This window comes from Panthera onca, chromosome X (assembly GCF_046562875.1).
Source record: "Panthera onca isolate mPanOnc1 chromosome X, mPanOnc1 haplotype 2, whole genome shotgun sequence".
NCBI lineage: Eukaryota > Metazoa > Chordata > Mammalia > Carnivora > Felidae > Panthera > Panthera onca.
The window spans coordinates 32,656,532-32,674,726 of NC_138357.1; the positions used below are offsets into that span (position 1 = coordinate 32,656,532).

General features: G+C 40.6%; 1 protein-coding gene across 9 annotated transcripts in view; it reads left to right on the forward strand.

Annotated features, from left to right (window-relative positions):
- KLHL13 (kelch like family member 13) overlaps positions 1–18,195 on the forward strand; it is a 201,572-nt gene that overhangs the window by 116,542 nt on the left and 66,835 nt on the right. The window contains exons 1-2 of one of the 9 annotated variants that reach the window (XM_081793525.1): positions 1,529–1,709; positions 3,441–3,506. The exons of 4 other annotated variants lie outside the window; for them this stretch is intronic. In XM_081793525.1, coding sequence (XP_081649651.1) covers positions 1,669–1,709; positions 3,441–3,506 — 107 coding nt within the window. In that variant the 5' untranslated portion in view covers positions 1,529–1,668. Of the gene's footprint in view, positions 1–1,528; positions 1,710–3,440; positions 3,507–4,138; positions 4,231–14,288; positions 14,714–15,045; positions 15,361–18,195 lie in introns of those variants that run through there. 4 more of the 9 variants (XM_081793528.1, XM_081793524.1, XM_081793529.1 and 1 more) reach the window with 4 other exon arrangements.

An 18,195-nucleotide genomic window follows, 5' to 3' on the forward strand; every position in this document is an offset into this window, starting at 1 on the left:
ATGGGAGACATCACAGAAAAGAATGGAATTTGAGCTGGATCTAGAAGGATGAGTTGAGTTCAGAAAAGTGGAGAGGGGAAGAGATTTCACGTAGGGGGGCCTCTGAAGCAAAGGGAGACAGAACAAAACAAGCCTACGAGACAGAGAACGGGCAGTTGGTGGAGTTCAGGAGTGGGTTGGCCAGCTCATAATGAGTCCTTTTTTTTTATTAAAAAAATTTTTTTTAACATTTATTCATTTTTGAGAGACAGAGTGTGAGTGGGGGAGGGGCAGAGAGAGGGAGACACGAAATCTGAAGCAGGCTCCAGGCTCCGAGCTGTCAGCACAGAGCCCGACACGGGGCTCAAACCCGCCAACCGTGAGATCATGACCTGAGCCGAAGTCGGACGCTCAACCAAGTGAGCCACTCAGACGCCCCTGTAATGAGTTCTTAGTGCTGAGCATCGTTGCTTGATTAATTCCTTGAGTGATCCACGCATTCAACAACTGGCTTCTCATTGCCCATAGGATGAAATCCACACCACTTCACTCACATGTGATTTCCTTATATGTTAAAATCTACTCCCCTCAACACTGTGTACCTAAACACCCTCCAGTAATATTGAAGACTTTCTTGACCCTTCCAACATGTTGTACTCCTTTAAATCTCTGTGTGTCTGCACAGACTGTGTCTTCTGGAGTCTACCTGGGGAATAATACCTCGTCCTTCGACCCCAGTCGCAGCCTGATTTTTATTGTTCCTCTGTCGAATCGTAGGCATGTACGACTAAAGCTTTTATGCCGTATTTTGTGCTGTCAGACTGCATGTCTGTTTCCCTCACTCAACCAAGAGCTCCCTGAGAGCAGGGGATTGTTCCCTGTTCACCTTTATATCCATATCACCTAGCGGAGTACCCACCACATATGTAGCAAATCCTTAACAAATATTTGTTGACTAAACCGTGTGTCGAACGTTTAATTTACATCACGTAGAGCCGTCTTTGAAGAGAGTTACCTAGAAGCAATGTGATTGACAGATCGAACATGGGTGATGCAGAGAGATCAGTTGTGTGTATTTTTGGAAGTAGCTCATTTGCTAAAAAAACATAAACAAGAACAAAAACAAACACTAGGGACTAGACACCTGTGAAATCGACAAAGAAGAAAGGCTAGGACTTCATGCCTGGCTACTAGAGGCACGGGAGAGGGAAGGGTTACAGAGAACGAAGATTTAAGGTAACATGACAAAGAACAGGGCAGCGACCCTTGAAAAAAGAAGGTTACTTTCAGGCAAACGTGTTTTCTCCTACGTCAGATCTCCCGGTGTTGGTATTTGTCTCATCCCACCTCTGCTCTAAAGCCCGGCACTTTGTTCCCGTTCAATTAACTGGAACTAAGCTCGAGGTTCCTGTGGTTCTGATCCCCGAATCTGATCCGTCCTTAAGATAAGAAATAAAAATAGTTCAGCCACGCCGGCTACAATTTCCTACCAATGGAAGGTGTTCAGTGCATAGGTTTTTGAATATATAAAAAGGCTGTTTCTGCCTTTGGGAGCTGCAACTGAAGTGTTATACCAGGCAGATACACTGGGGTGCGCTACTGTGTAGCAGAGCCTAGCCGTGCCTCCCAGCTCTCAACTTTAAAACTCCAGAGAATTTGATGAGAGAGGGATCCACAAGAACATGACAAATGATGAGAGTTCAAACCTTAAGAGAAAAATGGGCTTATTGGTAAGAGACCTTTCTTTTCCTTTATTTACTGCTGTTACTTATTCATTACAATAGCAAGCCTGTTGTTTTCATACGTGGCTGTGAAACGGTGTACAAAAATCAATTTTATATGTATTGTAGAATTCAGGAGACATATTGGTAACCATGCAAAAATCATAGGAAGCATGAAGAAAGCTTGATTTTTTTTTTTTTAAAGTCACTAAGGAGATTTTATTTTCTTTCAGACTGTGGTATAGATTTGTATATATATCTGAAGCTTAAATGTATTACAGGTTAAGAAATACATATATATATATATATTTTTTTAAAGTTAAAATAAAGAATAGTGACTTGTGTAGAGATACATAATTTCCCTCAGTTACCAGAAGGTGGCACACCAGATTCTTCTTAAATACACAAAGGAAAGGAATAATATTAATAGGAATATAAAATAAGCTGTATTTAAAGATACGTTAATGTATTTGTAAGTAAAAAATAATGTAATTGCTATTTGCGTGGTGAGGCTTAATGCTAAAACATGGCAAATATTAATTCAACCCATTGTAGCTTTTTATGATTGCAAAATAATAATTTTTATGTGTATAGCGTTTTAAAAGTGGACTTTGAAATAGTATTGCCATTAAAGAGATGCTGTTTTGAATTCATGGCTCCAAATAAAATAAATAAAAGACTTGCTACCTACCTTTACATAAGAAGTCCTTAGCTTGAGGATAACATTTTGGATAAGGTCTCTGCCAAGGTCTTTCTGACGGTACTATTAGACTCTGACTTTGATTGAGTTGTGACTTGAATAGTGCTTGTGAGATGACCCAGAAAGGAGCCCGAACTGTTTATTTTGAAGACAAACTTAGATAAGGGTAGTGCTTAGCAGAGGTCGTGACTCTCCGTAAGCTAATTGCAACATGAAACGTAATAAAGGTAAATGCATGAAATTTGCCGTTAGCTGCTCCTACACTTTCTCAGAAAGTTGACTGGTGTCAGCCCATACCGCAGTGCTCCGTAGTAGGTCTCTATTTTGAGAGCTGCGTTCCTCGGGCAGTACCAGAAGTCTCGTCTGTTCATCGTTGTCTTTTATATTAGCCTGGAGGAGTGAGATACGGGAGAGTTCACAAAACCCAAATCTTCCGGTTAAGGAGACCGGTGCCTCTGTTTCTATGTTTTTATTAATTATGAGCAGTATGACAATAAGAAAATTGGTAGTAAACGCACCTAGAAGAACATTAACCATCTGTTCCCTGAAAGCTTGTAATGTGTGTCATTTGCGCTCAGGTTTTTATGGCAAAACAGTGGGTCAGCAAAGAACTGAACTCTAAGCTTCAAACACTAGAAAATGACAAAGCATTCCAAGGCCGGGTATATATTGACTGGAAAAGCCTTTCCTTCTGTCCCGATTTTGCCAGTTTAGTCTTTCAGATCAGCTGCCAATAGATGTTGCATTTAACGTCAGTCTTCATTCCAGACTTTCTGAAACATTAAGAGGGCTTCTAAAAACAAATAGAATCTTATGGCTTTCTTGTTAAGTTTTTTTTTTAAGTGAATTTACATATTTACAAGTTGTTCTGAGTGGTATTGACTGTTCAGGATTTATGAACATGGTTTATTAATTTACAGCTAAAATATATATTCTGCAGAGCATGCTTTGAAAAATTGGAACTAAATACAGTAAAGCCACAATTAACCAGATTTCTTTTTTTTTTTTTTTTTTTTTTTTTTTTTGCACTCCACTTTCAGGAGACGGAGGCAATTGTCTTTAAAACAAGCCGATTTCAAGGATATATTCAAAAAATCAACTTCGGGGTATGTCCAAGGGTCTGCATTTTCCTCTACCTTTTTGCCAGTGAGAATTTATTTGTATAAAAAAGACCCTGAGATACTAGAAGACATTCGGTCATCAAGGCAACTTGGAATAATGTCTAGGTTAATGTGTTTATGAAGCTGAAAAAAATGATAAATTATCCTGTTACAAAAATACCACACACCGTCTGTTGTGCTCTGCATTTTCAAATGGGCTTTCCCAAACACAAGTTCAGTTGGTTTTCATAAGATTGCCGTGAATGGGACAAAGGGGCCCCTTCCCTATTTTACAGGTCAGGGAGGGCACTATGGCAAGTCACAAAGCTAGTCAGTGGGAGACCACAACCAGACCACAGGTGCCCACGGCCGTGTCCTTCTCCATCCTTCCTGATCAAAAAGGTTTGAAACAAATTTTTCACTTTCACGTGCTATTGGACAGTCTGTGTAATTTAGACTACCTTTGTTTCCTAATTGCTGGGACTTCACAGCCCCCACTCTGCGTATGTCTGTCGGTCTGCCTCTGTGCCTGTCTGTCAGCCAGCTGGAGACCTTGCTTTCAGACTCACCCAGACCTGGAAGGATCTCGAGTGTGGGAGGGGCAAGATAATGGCCGTGGACGGTGCAGACTGGCAAGCAGTGGTGAGCAGCCCACGCTGATATGCTGGGGAAGGCCGGCGACCCAGAGGGAAAACAGCCTCGCCATAGCTGGGGCTATCTCCGGTGGGGGGTGAGCAACCTTGACTCTAAAGCAATGTTTCTTCGCGTTCCGTGGACTGGGCAGGAAAATCAACTGGGTCACTTGTATAAAATGCAGAGTGCTAGGCCCCACCTCCAGGCTTCTACAGTTAAAGTATTCACCCCAGGTGATTCTTAGGCCATACCAAAGTTTGAGAACACCTGCCTTCAAGGTATAGGACTTTTCCTGTGCTCTGTGTATCGGCGTGTAAAGAAAAGAGCCACCTTTCTTTGGTAGCATCCATGCTTCGTGTCAAAGTCTGTATGTGTCTCCACCCGAGGCATTCTCGCAATAGCCCCTGTGTATTATGTTGACTGGGAGGTGTTTTTGAAAGATTTGTGTCCATTTTAGACTTGAAGACAGTCAGGAGGCAAAAAGGTTGCTGTCAGAAGGTGAAAAATTAAGTTTTGAGATTTGAAGAGTTAGCCCAGTGACTGTGCAGACTGCCTGATTAGATCGTGGCCGGAGAACATGAGTTCTTTTGTATACTTGTAACATCCAGCAAAGTCGTAAGTTCTTAGTACTTACTGGTGATTGAACTAATTCAGCAGGCACCTCTAATTTATAGGCTTTGGGCTCGGCATAGTGAGTTGATTGATTTTGGTATTTGTGAAGTTCAAGGAGTCAATCTTGCACCGTCGGTAATGGCTAATAGAGGAAGGAGGCCTCGGTGAAAACAAATGCAGTGTAGTCAGCAAATGTGGAAACATGGTCCTAATTAATTTGCTAGGGCTTGTTCCCTGTTGGGAGGGTCCGATTAAGCTCGGTCTTGCTGCCTCTTTGCCCTTTTTGGGGTATAGGTTTCTGTGCTTTGCAGATCTGAATCTCGAAAAATGATTAACTCTGGAAATTCCCAAACAGAAATATTTTCATTTACTGACCGAACAACATCAGAGGAATTTCCATAACACGTCCAGACCTGGTGATAGAAGACTCATAAAAAGGCTCAACGATGTCTGTGACTTAGATCCAGCTGAATAAGGAATGAATAAGTAAATGCTAGCTAATTGGAAGATAGTATTTCACTCAAATGTTCTGTAGCTTCAGAATCCCACGAGAAGTAACTGGTTGTTTAAAACCTGTATTTGAGGGGCGCCTGGCTGGCTCAGTCGGTTTAGGTCATGAACTCACAGCTTGTGAGTTACAGCCCCACGTCAGGCTCTCCGCTCTCAGCGCAGAGCCCGCTTTGGATCTTCTGTCTCCTTCTCTCTCTGCCCCTCTCCCCCCCCCCCCCCCACATGTTCTCTCTGTCTCGGTCAGAAATAAGTAAACAAAAAAATAAAAAGCATGTATTTTATTTTGAAGACATGGAGTGGTTCTGAATTTACTGGCTGGAGCAGACAGACTTAGAAAGGCAGTCACGAAGCCCACGCCCCGTCTAGGTTAGGGGGCGCCGGGCTGGCTCAGTATGAAGAGCGTGCGACTCTTGATCTCGGGGTCGTGAGTTCAAGCCCCACGTTGGGTGTAGAGATTACGTAAATAAATAAACTTTAGGGGCGCCTGGGTGGCGCAGTCGGTTAAGCGTCCGACTTCAGCTCAGGTCACGATCTCGCGGTCTGTGAGTTCGAGCCCCATGTCGGGCTCTGGGCTGATGGCTCAGAGCCTGGAGCCTGCTTCCGATTCTGTGTCTCCCTCTCTCTCTGCCCCTCCCCCGTTCATGCTCTGTCTCTCTCTGTCTCAAAAATAAATAAACGTTAAAAAAAAAAATTAAAAAAAAAAACTTTAAAAAATAAAAGAAATAAAAGTAAATTGCATCTAGCTTAAATCTAGGGTCAACCTAGAAGATGAGGTATGTTTTTTGTTTAAAATATTTTTTAATATTTATTTATTTTTGAGAGAGAGAGAGACAGAGCATGAGTGGAGAAGGGGCAGAGAGAGAGAGAGACACACACACACACAGAATCCGAAGCAGGCTCCAGGCTCTGAGCTGTCAGCACAGAGCCCGATGCGGGGCTGGAACCCACGAACCGTGAGATCGTGACCTGAGCCGAAGGCGGACACTCAACCGACTGAGCCACCCAGGCGCACCTGAAATATGTTTTTTGCTTCCTCATATCAAAATTGCATTTACTTTGGTTAGTGATAGAACATGAGGTCAAGGAAAATACATTACTTCCCCCCACTGGACAACCATTGCATCCAAGTAACGAAGTTAGACATAACTTTAAAACTGTGTTGTGGTTAGTTCGTAACACGTGAGCTCTTTATAGAACATGAGTTAATGATGTCTGACATCATAGGATTTTCACTGAATTAATTGCTAAGTACGTTTTGAGGCATGACAGTTTTAAATTGCACGCTTTTCGGCTTGCTTCTGTAATTTAGACTTACCACCACATATTTGTTATCTTTCAAGGTAAGATATACCCGCCTTCTTTCCCTAAGAATAAAATCTTTCTAACGTAAGATCACCCAAGAGAAGAATTCTAAATTAGAAAATGAGAAGGATCTGAAAGTAGTTCAGAAAACAGAGGTATTGACCTGGTTGCTGAATTTCTTGGATACCACCATAGGAGGCAAATAGCATGACTATAAACTATATACCTTTATGAAGACTTTCGAGCCCCATGTTATGGCAACAGGTCACAAGGTTCGAGTCTGACACTGAGTCTTTTTTTTGGAATTTAAGATTTTCTCCTTCATGTCTGGTTACAGCCTTTAATATTTAGTCAACAGTAGTTTCTATAGATGTATATTCCTAGGAAATTTGAAATTGTAATAGTTAGGCCCAGGAAATGCTAAACATAACATTAAACTAGTTGAACATAAAGAGCCCCTTTTCGTGGAAATTTTAAGTAGTATTGTATGATCTTAATGAGTCCTTACGATTGGCTTTCCATGAAAGAGTTTACTTCTAGATCTCATTTTTTAGCTATAACATTTATGGTGCAGATGTGCATGTGGTAATAACTCTTTGGGTAAAAGGAAATAAGTATCATTTTTTAAATAGTAACATGATTTCACTAATTTTAATTGGAATGTTGAGGAAAATGTCATACGTTACTGTAAAGGCCTTTCAGTAACTTGGAGTTTTATAAAAGCATAGTTATTGCTGAAAGAATGTAGAATATAAGCAAATGTTGACTTTCCTTAACTAACATGCCTTTTGAGATTGGGTATATATGATGTGCTTATTATTGAAAAGTTTTTTGTGGTGCCGGGGTGACTCAGTCGGTTAAGCACCCAACTTTGGCTTAGGTCATGATCTCATGGTTTGTGAGTTTGAACCCTGCATCGGGCTCTATGCTGGCAGCATGGAGCCTACATCATATCCTCTGTCTCCCTCTCTCTGTTCCTCCCCTGCTTGTTCTCTCTCTCTCTCTCTCTCTCAAAAATAAATAAACTTAAAATAAGTTTGGGGAGCCTGGGTGGTTCAGTCAATTAAGCATCTGACTTCAACTCACGTCATGATCTCACAGTTCGTGAGTTCAGGTCCCACGTTGGGCTCTGTGCTCACAGCTCAGAGCCTAGAGCCTGCTTTGGATTCTGTGTCTCCTTCTCTCTCTGCCCCTCCCCTACTTGCACTCTGTCTCTCTCTCTCTCTCTCTCTCTCCCAAAAACAAATAATAAACATTAAAAAAATTTTTTTTAATTTAAAAATTAAAAAAAAGTTTTTCGACCATCATAGATAAACATTATTAGGAAGTATTTACTCTTATTAAAATAGTTCAGGATTTACAGGGGCATCTGGGTGGCTCAGTTGATTCAGCGTCCCAACTTTCACTCAGGTCATGATCTTGCAGTTAGTGGGTTTGAGCCCCGTGTTGGGCTCTGTGCTGACAGCTCAGAGCCTGGAGTTTGTTTCGGATTCTATGTCTCCCTCTCACTCTGCCCCTCCTCCGCCCACGCTCTCTCTCTCTCTCTGTCTCTCAAAAATGAATAAACGTTAAAAAAAATTTTTTTTAATAAAAAATAGTTCAGGGTTTATAAAAAGATTGTAATATTGCTTATTCTTTTGTTTCCATGCAACTTTTATGGTTTTGCTTCTATATTTGATGCCAAATTAAAAAAAAAGTAGTGAAACTATTTGAAAAGCTTTATATGAACGTAGTTTTTAGCCAGGAGAGCCATAGTCTTTTTGTTTGTTTGTTTTAAGGTTTTTATTTTTAAGTAATCTCTACACCCAACGCGGGCCTCAAACTCACAACCCCGAGATCAAGAGTTTCGTGCTCTATTGACTGAGCCAGCCAGACACCCCAGGAAATCCATATGCCTTTTTTAAGTTTATTCATTTATTTTGCAGAGTCCGATGTGGGGCTTGAACCTATGAACTGTGAGATCATGACCTGAGACGATCAAGAGTCAGATGCTTAACCAACTGAGCCACCTAGGTGCCCCTAGGAGAGCCATGTTCTTAACTTTCCTTTCAGTAGCACTGTATATTTGTTTTTATTTTTCATTTTTTTAAGGAAGCTCTACGTTCAACGTGGGGCCTGAATTCACTCCCCTGAGATCAAGACTCACGCACTCCACCAACTGAGCCAGCCAGGTGCCCCAACACTGTACATTTTTAATGGCTTTTTATTGCGATAAGTCTTCAGGTTTAATGTACAAACACATCAGAAAAATCTAATGATGGTTTGGCTGTTTTATTTATAATTTAAGAGATACTTAGGAATTTGCTGGGAGACAACAGATAAATTATCATTACTTGAGATGAGAGCAGACATCATAAGTGATGCATTTATTTCATTTTAAAAAAGCCTATATTCTGGGTGATTTTCTTCAGCATATACTTATTTTTAACAAGATAATGTGTATATCTAATTTTTTTCATTTTAAGGAATTCATAGCCTAAAATTATCAAATTAACAGGTGAATATTCTTTTTACCTGAACTCTGCTTTTAGAGCAGAGTCAAGATTTAAAAATCCTTCCAGGATATATCCTGGCTTTGATACACAATTCTTTTTTGTTTTTTTTTAATTTTTAGAAACGCTTATTTTTGAGAGACAGAGAGAGAGACAGAGTGCAAGCAGGGGAGGAGCAGAGAGAGAGGGAGACACAGAATCCAAAGCAGGCTCCAGGCCCTGAGCTGTCAGCACAGAGCCCGACGCGGGGCTCGAACCCATAAGCTGTGAGATCGTGACCTGAGCTGAAGTCGGATGCTGAACTGACTGAGCCACCCAGGTGCCCCAGAACAGAATTCTTATTTAATCACCCCTCTGCTTGTAAACTTCTCTTTCAGTTTACCTGACAAATATTTACTGAGTGCTTTCCTGTGTGCCCGGAGCAGTGCTCAGTTAGGAAGATACAAAGATTGGGGACTCCTTGAGGGAGGAGCAGAGAGGGTGTCTCAGGCAGATGAAGTCGCACAGTGGGGACATAGGGTGCACTAAAGCATGGCCACTAGACACATTATCTCTATCTGATGGCGATAAATAAAATGCCTCTCTAAACTGCCTTTTTCAAACACTTTGAAAATGAGAACGCAAAATCAGGTATGTGATTTAAAAAGGTTTTTTTGTCTACCACCACCACACCTGATACAAACACTTTGGTTTGGGGTTTAAGGCAGTTGTTAATAGAGGGGGATACTTAAGGATCGATTTCGTTTGCACATGTCATAGATGTGCAAAGACTTACTTGGGCATGTGGATTTGGGAATCATCTATGAATGAGGCACTCAGGGGTAGCCAAGGGGAAGAAAAAAAACTTACAGAGTTTACTAGACTTACAGATTTTACTAGAATCTAGAGACTACAGAAAACACAAGATGGAAGAAAGGGCAAGAACTTCCAAATTTCCCATTCAGTGCTAATCCTTTTTTTTAGAGAGTAAGGATAGTCAGAACCTGTGGGCCCTTGGGTCCCCAGCAATTGGACCTTCCTTGTCACCTGCTCAGTCCCTCTGTATTTGCTGTCCTACCCCAACTCCTATCTTAGTCCCATAACCTCATTCATTGGACCCCCAAGTATAAAAGTTGCCACATCCGGGAACTACTACCATTCTGGCTTCTCATTCTCCTTCCCTCCAGCCATTCCCCTCCTCGCCCTTTTTGTCCTCTCCTTTTGTCCCTTTTCCTATTGTTTCCTGGCTTGCCGGCTTACCATCCCCACTTATGGCTGTTCTGTGCCTCCTTCCCCCAAAACTCAGTATCCTTCTTCTCTTTTGAACATGTCAAAGACGGGAAGAGTGCTTGCCTACACTTTACTCCTGCCAGTGGGGAGGAATTGGGTATATGCATATGCGTGCATACACGCATGCATATGTATGCGTGTGTGCCGGCAAAACAATTGTGTTTTTGTGCTTGTTTGTATTGTGAGAAAGGGGATAGCTACTATATTAATCCCAGACATAATCATAGGTGTAAATCCTTTGCGGGACCGTAAGGATCCACACAGCTCTGTTAAGGAAATTGACATGTGAGAAGGTACTTCTAAAAGATGAAGTTACTCACGACTTTCCAACATAGTCAACCTTTGAGAAACATCTGGGATTTTCTGTTTTGATTTTAGCAAGGCTGCATATCTGAGTATCTAGTAAAAAAAAAAAATTAATGTATTTGATACTCAGTTTCCTGAAGCAACTCAAGGAGGTGCGCACACACACACGTGTATGTGGCCATTCTGTGAACGGTTCCATTTTCTATAATAAGGCACCCTGAATGTTTTAAGATTTTTGCTCTGTTGTGCGGAAGTCCATTTTTTTGTGTGCTCTAAAAGGTTTAACATTTTCTACTTGGTCACCTTCCAAATACTCTTACTGATTGGTAGAACAGAACAGAACACACGATTTGGCTTAATCTATGGTCCGATCTGAGCAATGCAAATAATGTGGATATCCCAGATTAGTCCAAGGAGACACTGTCAGGATCGAAGAGAAGCTTACACGGCGCCTGCTCACACAAACTGTGGTTAATGCTATCAGTCTCTAGTTGTACCTACCACAGGATTAACCAAAACTTGCAAGGAAGAGGTAGGTCAGTTCTTAGGGAATATCAGGAAAATATGGAGAGAGAGGACAGATATGCGACATCATGGTCAATTCATCGAGTGGGGTGGTGGCGTTTATTTACTTTTTTCTCCCTCCTCCTATTTAAACACCTTCTGCAGTGAAGATTTTGCAAATGGATTCTAGAGTGGGAGTCTTAGACCAGCAGATGGAACATTGGGCAAGTTAACATCTCTGGGCCTCAGTTCTTCATCTGTACAAAGAGGGTACTGAGCAAGGTGATGTGTAAGCATTCTAAAAGTTCTAAAATTCTTCTCTTTCTACATTGGGAACCAGGGAATTCCATGTCGCAAGATTTGGCCAAGAATGACACTTTTTGTGGCCTTGGCCAAGTCCCCACATTGTCCTTTGTTTATGACATCTCTGAAATATGCACTTCACAGGTACTTTTAAGTGATTCATTAATGTTCCTAAAATGCTTTGACGAGCGTTTGCGTATGTTGTCTTTCTATCTTGTGTGTTTTGCGCGGTGGGGTCCATAGTAGAAACCAAATGTTCCATAAATGAAATCACTGTTTCCTATGAAGTCAATGAGGGTTTTTGACATTTCCCAGCCTAAATATTAAAGTAGTGGGACACTGAGCCTGCATAAAATTATATTTAAAACCCACACTTAATCATTTGCTCCCTTTCACTCTGTAGGTGAAAATATTTTCAGTTCCAGAATGTAACGGTAATTACACTCGATAGTTGGCTACTGGAGTCGCCGTCAGGGTAGTAAAATCTGATTCATTTGGACTCTGCTAATTTGCAGTTGGGGTGATTTTACCTGGCTGAAGTTTATTTCTAAACAATGTATGAAGAATGATGTTAACCAAATTAATAGCGTAAAGCGTATTTCATGGACTATATTTATGCTTAAAGGAATTCTTTTTAAAGCCTTTGGCATATTAGTTGCTTGCTCATGAGAGGTAATTACAAAGGACTCCTAGCAATTTATTAAAGCAGAAAAACTGAACAGAAATAAATGGTCACCATCAGATGTAAGCTTTTAGGGTTTGGGGTCCTTATAAGCACCGAGGGTGGTGTGGAGGGAGCAGTCTTATTCTCTTTTCACTTTGAGCAAATATTACAATTGTCAGAGGTCCACAAGAGCAGGTTCTAAACTTCAAGAGAAATCTAGGTTGGAAATTGACATAGATGATTTGTTGGTGCTGGTTGATTCCTGTGGGACCTGAGGTTAGACAAAGATTATGTTGCTTTTTTTGAATAAGTTGATTGTTCACAGAAAGCTAATAACTGCAGAACTTTTGCAATAAAGTCATCTTCACCTGTTTGGAGACTTGGAAAACTATACATTCACCCTATTTCCCCCTCATAAATGTTGAGTGCACTTTACAGACCGCTCGAAACGCTTCACTAACCATGTTTTTATATAGGTTTGGCGGGGGGCGGGGGGGTCTTTGTTCTCAGAAGTTCTATTTGCAGTTACTGTTTTGTAAGATTTTCAGAAGCTGGAAAGTGGTTGAGCTTCCTTTCTAAAACGTCCCCTCCTTGCTACCTACAGCTAGTTTGTGTAGCTGTTTTGTGTTTTACATTTGTAAATGTTTGAGAATGCTTCACCTTTTTGGAATGGAACATTCCAAACTTGCTTGGTGTGTGTGTGTGTGTGTGTGTGTGTGTGTGTGTGTGTGTGTGTGTGTATTTTATTTTATTCTTGGGGTTTCCAACAAGTTGCCGCTCCTGATTGTTGTACCCGGAAACTTTTTGTCCCATAACTCTTCAGAGTTATTACACAAAGCCTTCTAATGTAAAATATTGACTGTGGTTTATTTGCATTAGTGGTGCTGTTTGTTTTTAACCTTTTACATGTACTTTGCTCATTAGGGTATTGATAAATACTCCTTTCTCAGATTCCTCTGAAGATTTCTATGAGACAGTTTTGTGCGTGGGTACTAAAAAGAGAAATATAATTTAACTTTTTCAGTTGCTTGCCTGGGTTTTTGGGGGTGTTTGTGTGGGATAGATTGGATTAAAAATTATTTGTGAGTTAGTGATGGCTGACATCTCCTTACTATTTGATAGCGTTTGTGCATTACTGGTCAGAATTTCACAAGAACCTTTCTCTCCATATATGTATGTTTGCTTGTGGTGTGTGTATATACCGAATGTACATGTATGGTTGGCTTTCATAGGAAAATACTTTGGGCCTGAATATGGATGTGGATCTTAAAGGACGGTTAGTTGTGATTACCTTAGCTCATTGCACACTGTATTTCTGGTACATTAAATTCTGTATTTTGGAAGTTTTCAAAGTAGTTGCTTCCTCTGGTCACATTCATCTGTGCCTTTTTTGAATACAGATAAGAGAGCCTCTTAAGGGACCACATCTCAATCTTTTCAATTAAAACTAGGAATAATTTGGAAAGAGTATCTGAAAGCCAGCTACTTAAGTTAGAAGCAGAAGTGTATTGTTTGCATACAAACTTGAAAAGAAATATGAGCTCTTTGTCACTGCAGTGATTTTTTTGGTGGCTTCCGCGACAAGGGCAGTCTGCTTTTCCTAAGCTTGCATTGGCGAAGGCAGATAATTCTGGTTATATAGGTAGATGTTGAGTGATGGCGACTTGCCTACATCGGAGGTGAAATTGTAAAATTCTTCAGCCTGTAAATAAAGAGTTCAGCATAATACCCGTCTGCCCTATGTTCACATCTCAGAATCGTGTAGAAAATTTGTGAGTTGGATGCTTGAAAGAGAAACTTAAAACAACCCCCCCGCCCCACCCCCATCACTTTCAGGGCACTTACGAGGATGCTATTTTCTGGCAGTGTTTTAAAACAATATAGATGAAACGTCTACTTGCCACTGCTTTCGCGAAATACCTCCAGTTGCCTTTGACAGCAGCTTGAATTTTTCAATCTCCTTGTCAGTCACTAACCCCTAGAGGTTACCGGACCCGCCGCTGAGCTTTGGAACGGTCCCTGCTGGACACCTGCTTGGCCGGCAGCATTGGTCTCTCCTCTAGGCAATTTGTGAGCTCTTTGGGGGTGGGGGGGGAAGAGGGGGGGGGTGAGCGCGAGGGGACGTAGGGGAGAGAAGAAGGGGAGGGCAGCCTTGAATTAGATTGTTGATAGCGTCCCTCCGAGGACTGCTATTAAGAGCACACTACTCTGTGCTCTGCTGCAGAAGACAGAGTGGTATTCGTGTTACCACAGCATGTTGTCACTGTATGCGATTTTGCTCATCCCGGCTTGGAAATAAGAATAGGGAAAGGAGAGCAACTTGAATCAGAAGCCGCTAGAAGAGCGGGCAGAGTTCCGCAGCAGTTTATATTTGTTCTTACATTTTGCCTTCTTCTAACTGGAAAACAGAGAGACTGGCAGTTTTTAAACGGGCTTTTCCCATAATGGCATTCTTGTATTGTGTGGCCAGAGCTCGCACAGGAGGAAAGCAGGCTGCCGAATTTAGTCACTGATCTCTATTAGCTGTGGCCTAAGGCTATGCTGAGGTTTATATCCCATTTGTATTGTTGCAGCTCAAAAGAAGAATGTTCAGAGGATGACAAGTGTATTCTGAGTAGGTATGTTGTTTCATTTTCCTGTGAAACCCTTCTGTTTTTTTTTTTCCTGCTACTATTGGTCAGAAATCAGGTTAATAGGCGCAGAATATAGTACAGGGCTGCAGTATCCCTGTTAAGGTAGAACAATGGTGTTGCAAGCTTAAAAAAAAAGAGAGAGAGAGAGAGAGAGAGACAGAAAGAAAAAGAAAGAAAACCCCAGCCGCTTTTATTAAATAAAGCTGCATTGTGTGGTATGCACGGTGCAGTCTTAAAAAAAAATATATATATATATACTGCAGTCAACGCTTTCCTAACGAGGTGGCACTATTGTTGAGTTAGAACGATAGAATCATCATCTTGCTTTAGGGGACAGGAGGATTTAAAGGAGGTACCTTGCAGCCCTATTTTACAGATTGGAAGCGTCGGTTTCAGGGCACTGGCAGGATCGTTGGCTTGTTCTCGGCGGCCGCCGCTGCCGCTGCCGCGTCGGGGCTGCGTGGAATGGAAGTCCTAGTTGGTACTCTGTCATGGAAACGCTGTTTACTGTTATTGTAGTACCGTAGTGACAACATGCCATTGAAATGGAAAACGGGCTCTCCTGCTATCTGGAAATTCCCAGTTCCTGTGCTTAAAACATCCAGGTCAACTCCACTTTCTCCAGCATACATGTAAGTGAGAGAAAAGAGGATATTAAAGTGGGCTTTCATTCGTGGATCAACCTTGTGGCAAAAAAAAAAAAAAAAAAGGGGGGGGGTGGTGGTAAAAATCCCAAGCAGCGACATCCCAAAACCCACAAGATCAAAAACCTCAAGCTTGCTTATCATTAAATATATTGGCATGCCCACGTCTTACCTTCGGTTTGTTGTCCTAGGAGTTTGTTTATTTTCATTTAACGTGCTTAATGGTGATCGAATTACTGATGTAAAAAAGTCTAAAGGTATACCTAAGGAATTGCATAAGGATAAACTTTGATCTTTTACACTGGTTGGATTTTTTTGCTCAATTTTTGTATATCTGAAATACTTAGATGACTTCTTTTGTGGTTGATGTTGGTGTGGTGTTAAATAGGGAAATGTGTTCTATAATTTTTTTTTTTTTTTTTTTGATGAATCTGAAACATTCGGAGTTAACGCATTGATCAGAAAATGGGTCTTTTAATCCGGACTTTTATTCTTGCGTTGTGTATGAATATTAATAAGTTTGGTGTTTATATCTTTCCCGGTTGTATAATTCAAGTTCAGAAGTGTAAGTTCAAATTTGTGCAAGTTACGGTTCTATGAATAGCTACATATCTACATGGAGTTGCAAAGTATGTTCTACAAATGCCTATTTTAGAAATTTATTTTAAGTAAATATATACTAAAACATATTGGGAAGTCTTGCTAGAATTTTTCAAAATCTTATTTTTTTTAATTTGCAAACTGTTGCCTTAGAAACAAAATCCAGGAGATGTAATAAAATATCCTTTGGAAATACTGTCTGTGAAGCTTCTTTTTTTCCTTTCGGTGGAGGAAGGAATAAGGGCAAGGTAGACCCTTTTTTTTTTTTTTTTTTTTAATATTGGTACGAAAAGGGCTTATGAGTGCAAGGCTGTTTCAACTGTATTTCCTTGAAAATATCTTTCAGTAGGAAAGATGTGGAAAATTCTTCCTGCTTTAGGTTAATTGTGTGTTTAGAAAGCCGGTGAGGTGCCATTCTGTTACTTAGGTTTTTTTTCTGCTAGGTTCACATGCACAGTGGTGTCTTCTCTGGTTCTTTGAAAGGATTTCAGCTGCCGAGGAAGGGTGCCCATCTTCTCAGTCCAAACGCATCTTTCCCTAGAAAGCGCTGAAAAATGAGCACATTTCAGAGTGAAATCCCGTCATCGTGTCGTTTTCAGATAATTTTTTATGTCCTTCCTTAGAGATGCTTCAGGTGGTTTTCTCCGTCTGTTAATTTTACTCTTCCTGTAAAGTTAAAACTTTATATTTGTAAGAAAAAAAAAGGGGGGGGAAGGTTGGTTCTACTTGTTTCTCAAAAGCTGAATGTGTCAAAAGCACAGATTAGTGGAGGTGCCGAGTTAATGGAGCTCCTTCAAATAATTTGAGAAAATGAGATGTGCCTGTTGACTTTATGAATCTTGGCTGGTGAGAAATGAGCAAAGATTTACCAAAAGCAACTTAATTGTGAAAACAAAACAAAGCATACACGCCCCAAAACTTAAAATCAGTAGGGTACAATAAATAATGGCTAATAATGAGTGTTAACTTCCTACTATGTTTTACTATACAGAAGATCCAAATTGCAGCTGGTTTTCCAATTTTTAGAGACGGTTAAAACATTTTTTTATACTGTATTAATTCATACTAGCCACAGGCTCAGATACAGCCTAGTAAAACATCTTGAATGAATCCCTTTCTTCCTTTTAAGCAGTCACCTCTTTGACCTGATGATATGAATGAATTGATATAGATGGCAGAAGCTAGAAAATTCCACAGAGCTTTGCATGTTGATGTTGATTCTTGGTAGTGGCACAGAGGTAGAACGGACAAATATACTTGAAGGGCTGGCGTTAGGTTACACTGTTTTGACATTGTGACAGTCTGTGTTATTAAATTGGCTTTAACTTATTTTTCTTTATAAATAAATTAACACAGGCTTTAAAATATTATGTAAATGTACACAGGGAAAACGTTAAATATAGGAAAAGACTAGCGTGGGGAGGTTAAATTGGGCTTGGTAATACATTGCTTAGTTTTTGACTGTTTTAGGTTGGAGTTCATTGTCTTACTTGGCCAGAAATAAAAATATCATGGGTAACATGTTGTAACTATTCCACAACACTTCACACACAAGGATACTTAAGTTGAGCATCATTTTCGCTCGCAAAAATTATAAAGACTAAGTTAAAACACCGAGTCAAGAAACATTATATTTGCTCTCACAGTTGCTGAGCCGGCAGACACAGGTTAAATGGTTCTTGGTGTCTTTGAGTCTAAAGCCTTTGCCCTATGATGGAACAGTTTAATTCCGACTTTCTGGTCAATTGCGATATTTTAGAATTTGTCTACAAGCTCACGTATAAACATTTAAAATATTATCTTGGATATAGAGTTCTGGACAGTGACGAGAAACATCCTTTTGTACGTTTGCTTGGGTAGTATTGGTTTGTAGCGTTTTCGCATTATTTACTGTGATTTGTCAGATACACGTGACGTGGTTTTCGTGGAAGACGTGGGTCGTTTTTCCTAGACTGAAAATTCAAGAAAAATATTTTCGGTTGTAGTCAAAATGTGCTGTAGTAATTGAGCAAGCATGGAAAAACTGTCAAGGCTCCTTGTGGGCTCGTTCTCAACCTGGTATAGGTGCCCCTCAGCTAGAGCTCCTGTGTTGGTGCCGTAGGTAGGGCGGTGCTGGCACGCTGGTGAAAGGTACAAGAGACAACATTTCAGTTACTGCAAACACTGCGCAGAAAGGCAGTTCTTCCCTTGTGGATTTCAAACCCAAGTGGGTCTTCTTTCTCC